This window comes from Choloepus didactylus, chromosome 3 (genome assembly GCF_015220235.1).
Source record: "Choloepus didactylus isolate mChoDid1 chromosome 3, mChoDid1.pri, whole genome shotgun sequence".
In the NCBI taxonomy this organism is placed as follows: Eukaryota; Metazoa; Chordata; class Mammalia; order Pilosa; family Megalonychidae; genus Choloepus; species Choloepus didactylus.
The window spans coordinates 141,175,764-141,188,701 of NC_051309.1; the positions used below are offsets into that span (position 1 = coordinate 141,175,764).

Sequence of the window (12,938 nt, forward strand, 5' to 3'; positions counted from 1 at the left end):
ACAGCTGCATTTCTGTGTGCATTGTAATTGTCATTAACTAGTTGAGTCTAGTTTCTGCAGAAGCTGCTTTGTATAACCCATATAAGAACATCTGGTTTGAGCATTTAAAAATCTTCAAAAATTATCCTGTAGGCACTTTGCATTTATTGATTTATACCACCAAGGGTGGAATAATGGGTTGTAGATGCCTTTCCAATCCTTACCCTTAACATGCAGAAACTCTTCTGTTAATACTTGGTTTTTCTAAAACGCCATTCTCTAATGAACTTTTGTAGTTTGACCTGAAAATTTTTGAGTGTGTGTGTATGACATAAATTACAATCTGATTCAAGATTCCAATGCAGAATGAAATGTACTCTTCTGATTTTAATGACATGTTTTAGAAAATAAACTTTATTTTCGTATGTTCTGAGATTAGTCTTCCTTGATAAATTATCAAAAATATGTCAGAAGAGGAACAAAACATGCAGGACGAGTAGGCTTCATCTTTTGTACTAATTCTTATTGGATGGTAGCACTGTGTTAAGAAGGATGCTGAAGTCATGTCTGAGCTTGTGCAAAAACATGACCTAATTGGTTAACCATGCCTGCCATGGTGGAGGGAATGGCATATTACTAGCCATCTCTCGAAGTAGCTTTTTAATTTTTTTCCAATATAGTAGTACTTTTGAAATAGGTAATAAGTTGAGGGTTTTTATTTAAAGGTAGTTTGTATCTTAGTTTTCCTGTCGGTCAGTTTTTTCCATTCTTTTCATTCCTATTCTATTCTTATTCTTATTTCCATTCTTATATAAAAATATACATAGCATATGTTTTTAGTGACCTCTCAGTGGCACATCTTTTGCTTTAGTTCATAATGATCTAATCAGGCAGAGTGGGTGATAATAGTATTTTATGACATCCTATTATCTTTTCCAGTTTTTCTTTCTGCATCTTTCTATCAGGTATTCTTTTAAAGCAGAACAAGGCTTTTGAGACCCCATCTCAGGAAGGAGATGGAAGATACATAGTTTATCAATAGCTGCTCATTTTAGGCTGATGGTTTGCATTGGGCCAAGAAGTGGTGCTCACATGGGGGTCTTTTTTATGGTGGGGAGCAGGAAAGAAGGTTTTGTGTTTTAAATCTTTGCTATTATAAGAGCTGTACAGATCATGGTAAAAAATTAAAACCATTTAAAAGGTCAGAAAGAGAATTAAAAGTTCCCAGACCATTCTAGCTGAACACTTTGGTCCCATTCCCCAGAGATAACCACTGTACCTTTTTTTGTATGTTCTTGTAGAAATTTTTCATGCTTTCCATGAAAGCAATTGGTGTATGTATTCTCTCTCCTTCCCCTTTTCTATATAAAGTGGGCCTAGAGCTTGTTTTTAAATGCAGTTTTATTGAGATACATTCACAGATGATATAACTCATTTTTTTTCTCCCTGTGTTTTGCCTGTTTCTCCCTCCTTTTTAATATCTCTTGTCTTTCCACATCTGAGCAGACAGATCTAATGGAAAGGAATTCTGAGTAGATGGAAATAGGGATATAAGCTCAAGATAGGAGGCTGAGGTGATTGACAATTTTTATTGTTTGGGTGTGAGTTCATTTATCCCAGGCCAAGGGAAGTTAAAAAAGAATGCATACCAAATACAAATGATTGGAATGTTTTGTCAGGATGGCTCTTCCTCATTCTTCCTTTAGTTAAGTCACCAATTATAGAGACCTGGAAGGGTTTGATAGATGTCTTAAGGCTCATTAGCAGTAACTAGATTATTTAGAAATTGGTAATCGGGAGCTGCTTGTGATTCGTTCAGAGCTCAAATTTATAAATTCCTTGAAATTTTGAAAAATGCTGTTACTGACTTTTAAATCTGAGTTCAAACATAATTTAAAAAGAATTAACAGTGAGCTAAAATGTGTTATAGCACGTGGACTTTATTGGTAATTAGTAGTGTTCCTAGGAGTAAATACTATAGTTGTGGTTATCTGGGTAGTCCTCATAATCTTTTTCTTTTGGTGGCACTTTATTATAAACTCCTTTCAGCTGAATATTTTTCACATTGGACATCTTTTCAAAGGTTCCAAAGGTTGGGCATCATTTTCTTTAAGCAAATTTTGATGGATGACGTTGTAAAGGACATATTTTTAAAAGTCCCATTTTTTTGTTGAAATATTTAGACAAGGTTAAAACTTTTAACACTTAAGATTTAAACTATTTGTCAGTTAAATCAAATTTATGACTTCTTTTTTTCACCATTTATAATCCTTTGGTTAAACTGAGGAAAAATCTGAGTTTAAGGTACAGTCACACTAGAATTTTTAGACCATTTCTGTGAGCATATGAATTAAATAATGATGCCATTTTGAAAACTTCCTTTCTAGGCGATTAATGTTTACTTTAAGAACTGAGGTAAGAAACCAGCTGGGTTCCCTTTACGTTTATTATGAACAGGAAATTACTTTGAGAGTATAGGCCATTATTTGGGTACTTGGAGAACTACACACTCCATAGAAGACAAGAAAGTGAGCTATTAAGAAAACGTAATTTATCTTCTTTTTTTAAATGCAAGTTTTGAGATATTCACACAACATACAGTCCTTCAGAGTGCACAGTCAGTTGTTCATAGTTGTGCGTTGATCACCACAATCAATCTCTGAACATTTTCATTGCTCCAAAAAATAAAATAAAATTAGAGTAAAAAAGAATATCCAAAACATTCCACTTCCCCCCTCCCCCCATTGTTGATTTACTTTTTAATTTATCTTTTTTGAGGAAAGGAATTCTATGATCAATAATTTGGAATCAAATTAATCAATTGCAGTGTTTCAAAAATAATGTTCAAACTATGTGAACTTAGCAAGCAGAAACAGAAAGAGGTAGCTCATTACACCATACTTATAGCTTTATGTAAGACCACACGGTTTTTGAAAATACACTTTTAAATATAGTACAATTAGGTATTAGATTATTAACTGCTTGACAGAATGGAAGGAGACCAGTAAGTTTAAAGCTAATGTAATAGAACTTACTCCAGTTAAAGGTCAATTAAATGTTAAAGTGAAAGCATCTTAAATTCCATAAAGCCCAGTGAGCATCGGACCTAGTTTGTAAAAACTAAGTGTATACTGGGACTGAGTCATTCATGCAGTAGACTTTTATGTAACATGTAGGATTGCTTTAGGTGATAGATATATATAAGTGTGTAGACAAGTCTTTAATTGGGTACCTTCTAGAACTTCTTGAGAGAGAAATAAATAAGAATGAACACATAGTGGGTAAAATTGATACTTTGAGTAGGAAACCAGCCTTTCTGCATATGAGCCATAAGATAATTAAAACCACTAGGGTGTACTCTGTATTATAGCTGTAGAGTTTATGGCCTGATAAATGGTCCCTTTTCCACCATAGAGAGTAATTCTAGTATCTGGATGGTTTGTTTCCCTCTTTCCCTGGAATAGCATTGAATAAACTTCCTCAAATTTTTAACCAGCTTATTTTTTTGTACAAGCCCATCTCTCCTCCTGAGGTCATTTGTCATTTTCTTAGTTTGAATCATATACCTGTCCTGCCTCCTTTTGGCCACACCCAGCCCAGTGAACTTGTTCACTCTCAAGTTCCTGTGCCACCCTCAGCTACTGGCTACTATTAATTTATTTCATGCTGGTTTTTCACAATTTCACTCCAAGGAAACGTAACATTTAATATTTTGAAGTACCTTGCTGTCTCAAATACTCATCTTATGTCCCACTGTGATCCATAAACAGTAAGCCTGTACGCTTCATAGTATTTACCACACTGAAGCTACTTGTCTAGTTATTTTCTTAAGGTTTTTCCCAAAGTAGACCAGAAGCTCCTGGAAAGTAGGCATTCCATCTTGTTCACCACATCTCTGGCATGTAACTTGATAAAATTACAGTAGGATTAATATTATATGCTCGTCCATGACATTTTAACCCGTGTGATAGAAGGGATTGAAGGAGAGTGATCTGCATGATGCCCTGAGCAACCACCACAAAGGCCCATTTGTCTTGGTGGTCTCTCCCTACAGTGGAGATGGAGGCCCCAGGGAGGTAATCATTTGGCTGATCCTGCCCTGGTCTTTGGCCAGCTACTTCTTCCATGTTGCCCTCCAGACAACATTCTGATTATGATTTGATTATAATCTGACCTCCTAGGTAGTCTTCCCCTTTTTGGTCAAGGTTCCTATTGTCCATTAGTTAGTATTTTTGTCTACCTGGATGATATGCCTCTCATGGTAAAAGGACAGGCAAGGCTGCTGTAAATTGAATCTCTTGATTCATCAGTTTCTGTGAAAGCCAGACAGAATGTCAGGACGAGCAGTATTGAGGTCTGGATCCAGCGTTCTAGGGGCATCCGTTGGAGCCACCTTGTGAGGCCCTGTTTTTGACCACCAGCTGGCCCCTCTCTGTGATGTCTTTATTTCATATTTAACTCAGGGAATCTCTGTTCACCAGAAACTTAATATAATCTTTTAGAGACGCACGTATGGAACACTTAGGTAATGATGCAAGGCAGGAGCTGATTGACTATTAAAGAAAATAGTCCACTAAAAAACAAGTTGAAAAAGTTGTAAAAGTAAGAAAAAAGATGAAACCAAGTGGTTCAGAATCTGAGTATTTGTCATTGGCATGATGGTTAGTGAGCTTTGAGCTGAGCCCTGGCGAAGAGGTGGGATTGGAATAGGTCAAGAGGAAAAGGCAACAGGAGCAGCGTTAGTGGAGGCTGAGAACTGAGAGAACGGGGTGTTTCAGGGGGCATGTGGGGAAGAGGCCTGGCCCACCCGAGGCAGGATAGTGTTGGGGTCTTGCTAGGCGAGAGGGCTGGGTAGAGCCGGGAGGGGCCAGATGGCAGAAAACCTCTGAGTTTCTGACTGGAGAGCTTGGACTCAGACTTGTTACAGGTGGAACAGAGGGAAGAGGTTTGCATAGGGAGTGGCTTGATGAAGTCACCTGCTAGGGATGATTAACTTGTAATAATTAGAAATGGGGAAAAATTACTGGCTTGCAGAATGGAAGGATGTTTAAAGCAATCTAGGTAGAGGTGGTTGAGGTTCAAACTCGTGGAACAGTAGAGGGACTGGAAAGGGTTGTACATTATGATCCAACAAGACTTGGTAAGGAGGGATGGAGGTTAGTAAAGATTCTGAGTAAGAACATACTGCCCAGGGCAATATGCTAGGTGATATGAATATCCTTCTGTATTACAGTGCTTTGTGTGAAATGCTGTGCTCCCTTTTCTGGCTACCTCCCTTTTGTTCTGATGTGGCTCAGAATCAGTCCTTCCCTGCCATGTCAACTTCTGTGTTCCCTTAGAACCTGTGCTGACTACTGCTATTTTGAATTCCTGTTGATTTGTCTGTCTCCCTGACTAGACCAGAAGCTCCCGGAGGTCAGAGACAATCATTTTCTTTCAGTATGTCCTAAGATACTAGATATTTAAATGTTTGAGGATATAGTAGCATACATTATATGCTACTATATCCTCTTGCTGTTTTCTCTGGAGTGTTATGAATAGCCCTTTTAATTGACTATTCTTTATCCTACCACCATTTAGATAATAATCAGCTATTGCCCTGAAGGAGTCGGGAAAGGAGTCAGAGAGCTTTCTGCTTGGCTTGCTGGCTTGTAGTGGACAGATGTTTGCAGTATATAACCACTGTATTGTGTATCTTAAAGATAGTAACATGTACTTTGATTTCTTGATACAGTAAGTAACCCTGGGTGAGATAAATCAGCCTGAAGTCAAGGTTTAAGTACATTAGAGCCACAGAGGAGGAAATGCTGCCGTGCACTAACCCCCCGTTACTGTGCCAGGCTCCCTAGAAAAGTAAAGTATGGTATTCTTAGCCTTCGTTACTCAAGATCTTTCAGGGTGGTGGAAAATGGAATTCATTAGAAGGAAGATACTTTTTACTTTTCTTTTACTTGAGAAAATTTTTTTGAGAGCGTATATATATGTATTTGGGAACTTCATTCTATTTTGGCCAAAGCTTGCATTTTTCATTCAGTGATTGTTGAAGTGGTTTCCCTGGGAGTTGTGTTTGAGAGCTGGGAGGAAGGCATTTTGACTCAAAAAGATCTAAGTTTTCCAAGTTATTCTGTTTAGGCACTTTAAGTTGTCTGAATCATTGAAGATGTAATAAGCATTTGTTTCATTGTTTCTAGTCGGAAACTGTTTTATGGGCTTTCTCAGCCTTTTATTCCCCATAGTTCTCACACCCGTTCATGAGGTGGCAAACTGCATTCTCCTTGCTGGGTTGCATCACACTGTTACTTTTAAGGAATTCCTCTTTTGGTGGCACTTTCTATTCTTTTTTTTTTTTTTTAACCTTGTTTATAGCATAAGGCTGAAGCTTGTATTAGGAATGAATAGTCTTTTGCTTTAACCTTTTCTCTTTTCTCCTTGTACCTCCTGATGGGTCCAGAGGGGAACAGTGCCCTCTCTAGAAGGTTGGAGGAGAATTTAGGTGTCAGCATTTGATGTTTTTCCTGCACCACCATAAGCTAGGAAACAGTCATTTCAAGTGAGGAGTGGGCCACAGTGTTTGTCAGTCATGGAGGCTTTGGCTGAAATGGGCCTGGCTCAGGCTAATTTGTGGGCTGCTGGGTGTTAGAGTTATGGGTTAATGGGGCTCCGCTGAAAGGGAGCAGGGTTGCCTTTTAGGATTGCGATGCTGTCCACAGTATCTTAACCCTAGCCCCCCCACCCCCGTCCTTAAATAGCTTATGACTCAGTTAAGGACTCAAGTCCAGGCTTCCTCTTAGTAAATTCCTGTAATGGTTTTTGAAGAACCATTGGAAAACAAATACCTACAAACTTTTTACACCCACACTGGGTGAGTTTCTTTGAAAGTAAATTTAAAATATCAGAATTATAGACTAGGGACCTGAATATTTCAATGAATCATATAGGTGTGTTTCGTAAGTGGGAATGGACTGCATTGTACAATGCATTTTGTTTATCTCTTATTAGAGAAGTTGTGTTTACAGAAAAATCTGGCATAAAATGTAGGGTTCCCCTATGCCACCGTATTATTAACACCTTGCCTTAGTGTAGTACATTTGTTACATCTGATGAAAGTACATTTTTATAATTGTACTATTGACTATAGTTCATGGCTTACCTTAGGGTTCACTGTGTTGTACTGTCCCATGGATTTTTTTAAAAATTTTTATTCTAGTAACCTATATACAACCTAAAATTTCCCCTTTTAAACATGTTCAAATAAATCAGTGCTTTTAATTACTTTCACAATGTGAAGTGCTACCATCACTACCATTCATTACCAAAACTTTTCCATCATCCCAAATAGAAACTGTACAGTTTAAGCACTAAATTTTTGTTTATTTTTGATTGTTGTTTTACATGTCTGTTTAATTTGGAACTTTGGTTTTTTTATTTACAATCTTGTTCTAGCACAGTGGTTCTATACACTATTCCTGTTCCTTTTGTGCTGCACTGCCATTGGAAACACCACATTATGTGTGGTGTGATTCTCAGTGGGGGGGGGGGAGGCTAGGATGTTCTTTTCTGAGGGGATGGTTGGATAAGTGATGGGCTCCCATACTTTTCTGAATCTTCATTGAGAATCATTGTTTGGCAGTAAGAGCAGGCCCTGAATGTGTCAAGGCGATCAGTAATTTTAGTTTAGAAAAGGTTTTGGATGTATGTAGAGAGCTGCCCTGTGAGAATAAACATGGGATCATTATTAGTTCACTGGCCATTGCCCCTCAGTCCACTGCCCTCTTTCCTAAATGTGGTCCTGCTCTTACTTCGTGGGTGTGGAGGCTTGTTACCACCAGTTACCTGGATGGAGTTGGCATAGTGGACCAGCTGATTTCTTAGTTTGACTGGATTTGGCTCTACCTGATTTGAAAGGAGGCACGGTGAAGTGTGGAAGCAGCATTGGATTTAGAATTAGAAGCTCCCACCCACAGTTTCCTTGGGCAAGTTGCTGCTTCACCTTTTTTGGCTTCAGTTTCCTAATGAGTAAAAGGGGAGGGCTCTGGATCAGAATTGTATATCTGCGGTCCCTTCCTGTCCTAGGATTTTGGATTCTAAATGAAGTCACATTCCATCTGTGGATAGCTGAGGGGTTGGAGCTGGCTGGAGGAGACATTTGTGTTACCATTGCCCTGTGTGTTTTGTTCCTAGAATTCTAGGTTATTCTGCTTTTAGGATTATTTTAGGAAAATTTGCCCAAGAAGCATCATCATGCCGAGAGCAGTGTAGATATTCACACTCTCAGGTACACAACCCTTATCTCCACCCTCCTTCCTCACTCCATACATATACCCATAAAATATGAATCTGGCTGTAGTGAGGGAGTACAGTGCTCAGTGCTGTGGATTTTTTTCTGCAGCGGTTGCTGCCAGTCAGCTAAAGACTCCTGGAGAAGTAGTAATAATGTCATAGGAATATAGAGAGAAACCTGGCACCTCTGGAAGACCTACTGATACGGGACTGCCTTCTCTCTCCCTCTCTTTTATTTTGACCTGTCTGTTAATGATTGTACCTAATTATGTATCTTGGGTCTTTTTAGTGTTTACAATTCAAATGCTACTTAAAGCCGTTAGTTTGCTTTTGTATGCTGTAAATCTTGGGCTGCCATCTGAAGCACAACTTGATGATTGTGTATTATCATCTTGGGTTAAGTGCTGTCTCATTGCTTTGCAGGCTGCCTGCTGTTTCCTGGGGAGATCATGAAACGAGGTCGCCTTCCTAGCAGCAGTGAGGATTCTGACGACAATGGCAGTAAGTCCTGCTTTGTTGTGCTTGGAGTCTGCTGGGGTTTGGGTCAGTGTAAAAACATGATTTTTTAATGTAATGCTCTAAATAGCTGAGGCCCTTTGCATAGCAGGCAGGTCAGAGAAAGCCAAAGCCGGGAGAAACACATCTGAGTGTGATACTGCAGGTCTGTAACCAAACCTTTCTGGTAAGGTGGATTGCAGGCAGTCACGCCCAAGGGTTCCTGTTTTTTTTCCAAGGATGAATAATCCAGTTCCCAGAGTCACTGGTGTGTCTGATTTTCCTAAACATCATTTAGGGTACTCCATATTTGTTACTTATGAAAAGGGAACTGAAAACCAGTTAATTATTAAATAGTTCAACTAGATAGAAGGAGTTAGAGAGGACTGCCTTGTGTGGTGTGAAAATAGAAGGTAGAGGTTTTTAATAGGTTGCAAGCCTGTGCTCTTCATTTGATTTTGACTTGACTATGTTTAAAGCTACCACTCAGCTGAGAGCATCTTAGCTCTCTGGCAACCTCATAGTTTCACAGTGCAGCTGAGAACCAGAAGTTAGTTGGCTTCTAGGCAGTCAAAATAAATGTCACAGCATCTGTGGATTGAGAAGCTCACAGACTACTCAGAGAAGGGTCTCCCCTCCCAGACACCAGAAGGAAATTTTGTACCTAGCACAGTGCCTGAACTTCAGCCCACGAGCTATGTTTTACATCACGAAGTAAACTCAAGAGACTCTGAATGAGTGCTTGCTGGACTGTGTGATGGAAAAAGAATTGGGCCTACTTTCAAATCAGTCTTAGACATACAGAAAAAGTAGTAGCTCTGGTATAAAGTTGTCAGGGTAGTAATAGAGATGTCTTTTTGATGCTCTGTGATGATTATACATATGCAGGTACTCATTCAGAGGAGGGGAGGGCCAGGGAGAGACCTACTGAGGAGATGAAAATTGAGCTGGTTCTGAAGGATGACTAGTTTTTAGGTGAACAGGGTTGTTTTTAGTTTTCTGGTCTCTTAAGTTTTCAGCAGATTAAAAGCTGCCAATTAGAAAGCAAGGTTTTGCTGCTATTGTGGGTGGGGCTGGGTAGGGCGGCGAAGGGCGGGTGGGCACACTGACAGACATGGGAAATGTGGGAGGGGACCAGAAACATGAAGCACAGAAGAACTCACAATGGCATTTCAGTTGGAACTTTAGGGCAGACATGAAGCAGTGGGAAATAAAATGGGTGGTGAGGGGATGGTTTAGGTGTTGGGGTATGTGCAAGGGTAAGCTGGGACCAGATCTTGAAGGTCTTAGAATGAGGAGCCAAGGGTTCAGGACATTTGGGCAGGCAGTGGGAGCCACCGATGTTGGGTGTGAACTGGGAGAGGGAAGGAGAGACTCCAGGAGTAGGGGCATTTCTTTTTTGCCCTGTTGTGGTGCCTATCAAAGTGTCCTGATGATTTGTAACTACTCAATACATGCTTGCTGCTTGCTTTATTTTGTCCTGGAGCAATTAAAAAAAAAAAAATCTTGTGTTTTAATTAGAAGAAGGTTTCATGAATTTCTTCTGCATACTAATGATACTCCATAAAGGGCTGAGATCTACTGTTTTGTTTTGTTTTATTTTATTTTGTTTTATTTTGTTTTATTTTATTTTATTTTATTTATTTATTTATTTCTTTATTTATTGGTGTGGAACAACAGGTTTATGCTTACTCTTTTTGCTCTTATTTGTGCCTCACTTCTCCTTGGGAGAGCTGGGTTAGAGTAGGCTACAGAGCAGTCATTCCCCCCTTCTCTTTCTGGACCTGCTAGTGCTGTCCAATAGGATGGAAATATTCTGTATCTGCTAGTGTGACTGAGGACCTGGATTTTTCATTTAATTTTAACTGAAACAGCTGCATGTGGATAGTGGCTATGGTATTGGATGGTAGTTCTGGACCCTGGCCTAGTCTAGACTTTCTGATTTGGCCAGAGGGTCCTAGTACCCCCAAAGGCCCCAGAAGACCAAATCCTTAAAAAAGTATTTCCACCCAGAACGCTGGTTAGAAAGGGAGGTAGAAAGCACCCAAAGTCACCCAAAAGTCACTTCATCTGCTACCTTCTGTCTCTGTGATGGGGCGTTTTCTTCCTCTTTCTATTATTTTCATGTCTGTGCTGGCCTCCCTGAGGACATTGTGGGGGCAGAGGGGTTAAGGCAAATCTTTATGGGATACAGGAAGGTTAACCTAGACAGACTGCGAAGCTCCTAGGCTGGATGTGGAAATCTGATGGTGGTGGGAGGGGAGTAGGATGATGGTTGCTGGTAGATGGTAGGCTGTCCTTTGTCACAGTTAGTTCAGTATAAAGCATATGTTGATCCTTTATGGCTGTACTCTGTTGGTATAGGCTTAATGATTTGGTAATTATGCTGGGTGATGAGAGTGGTAAATAAACAGCTCTCATTAAAAACCCTTGGAATGCTGGGCCTTATAAAAATACACACATCTCCACACCACAGAACACACCCGTTTCTACCCTCTCTGAGGACAGCTGGTTCACAGTGTAGGCTTCTGCCACCAGCCCGCCTATTTCAGTGGGAGCCAGTCCTTTTATATAGGCCCACAGTGGCTTTGGAGGTATGTTGGGGGGTGCCTTCTGCCCCTCCAGTCATATCCACAGAAGTGAGCCTTCCAAGCTTGGGAAGCTCATCACACCCTGCCCTCCCTCATGCCAGGTCTGAACATTTGGAAATCTCTGCTTGTAAGAAGGAGTGGGTCTGTGCAGTGGCCACTCACCAGCCTGCAGCCCTGACAGAATTTTGGCAGCAGCTCCCAGCCCAATGTAGAGCATGTCCAAGTGGAGGAGAGGCGGCTGCAGACGTCAACATGGGTCTACAGCACCAGCCGCAGCCATGCTGAGCTGGGCTGGCCTCCTGGTCTGGAGCCCTTTGCTTTGTTTTCTGGCCTGGTCCTGGGGAATACCAGTGTGGTATTTACAGTAGGGGATAAAGGAGCATATTCTGTGCCAGGTGCAAGCCCGCATCAAGCTGCAGTAGTTGTTGAAGTCATTCTCCAGTTGCCCTGGAGGGCGGGCCCTGCAGTTGGATGGCATGGCTCGGAGGTGCTTGCAGGTTGCGTGTGTGATTGCTAGGCTCCTGTGATTGGGTGGCCCACTCAATCTCTGAAGTTACACATTGTGCCAGGGTGTGGCCCAGGGAAACAAGCCCTTAATGTCCTGTTCTCAGCCCAGGATCCTCTGTCCTTAAGGGTTTCAGCAAATACAGGAATGGGGTCCACTAGCCATTTTTAGTATTTCCAGCACTTAAAGGAGGTTGCATTTTATCCTCAGTAAATCTGCAGAGGCTAATTAAAACATTGTGTCCCTGCTTTTGGCAGGAATTATACATTATTGGTTATCTCAGGCCAATTACTAGCTCTGATTAGCAACCTTATATTTTTTTCCTATAAAAATAAGGCTGAGAATTAAATAGTACTTACTGAATACTGTTCAGTTTGCAGATTGTTTTCAAAACATGCGGTCTTTGGCTAGGATAAGTTGCAGAAGTAGAGGGAATGAGTTGTGAATGGTGTTTTTGTTCATTTGGGTTGTTTTAAAATGTGATGCCTCTCAAAGATCCAGAGGGAAACTGGTTCCTTTATTTTCTATGAGGAATGATCGAAGTGTGCTGTTACTTTGAAGTTTTTCCTAAAGTTGTGAAGTAAGGCTTCCTTTTCTTGTTTAATTTCTTAAATTACAGGGCTGCATTGCCCTCCTAGTGGGAAGAAGTCTGGAGTATGGTATCTGGGGCCTTCCCTGTCGTGGTCTCCACACCTGGAAACACATCTGTCTTCCCCAGTTATCAGAGCTGGGCTCTGCTCCACTAGTTGTGATAAAAATGGCCAGAAAAGTGAAATTCAAACCTACAAATTTTGCCACTCCGCTGTACAGGTTAATGAGTGGCAAACATGATATTTGGGGATTATGTGAGGACTTTTTGTTTTTCTGGGCTCTCTCTGGCCTTAACAGGCAAACAAGGAAGACAGACAAAAATGTTTGTTGGTGAGACATACTTTCTGCTTTGGACCCTTTTATATCTCACTGCAATTAATTCCTTTACATTTTTTGATAACTTTTTTTTTTTTTAATGTACTCTGTGCTGTCACCTTCACACAAGTTTTTGGTGGGTTCTCTTTTGCCTCCAGTTCTATTCTTGTTTGACTTGGGCC

General features: G+C 40.5%; 1 protein-coding gene across 7 annotated transcripts in view; it reads left to right on the top strand.

The window, feature by feature from the left end:
* The window catches only part of JADE1 (jade family PHD finger 1), a 57,243-nt gene that overhangs the window by 9,074 nt on the left and 35,231 nt on the right, over positions 1 to 12,938 (top strand). For 5 of the 7 annotated variants that reach the window (XM_037830646.1, XM_037830651.1, XM_037830648.1 and 2 more), the window contains exon 2: positions 8,683 to 8,760. In XM_037830646.1, coding sequence (XP_037686574.1) covers positions 8,709 to 8,760 — 52 coding nt within the window. In that variant the 5' untranslated portion in view covers positions 8,683 to 8,708. Of the gene's footprint in view, positions 1 to 7,428; positions 7,953 to 8,012; positions 8,255 to 8,682; positions 8,761 to 12,938 lie in introns of those variants that run through there. The other 2 variants (XM_037830650.1, XM_037830649.1) reach the window with 2 other exon arrangements.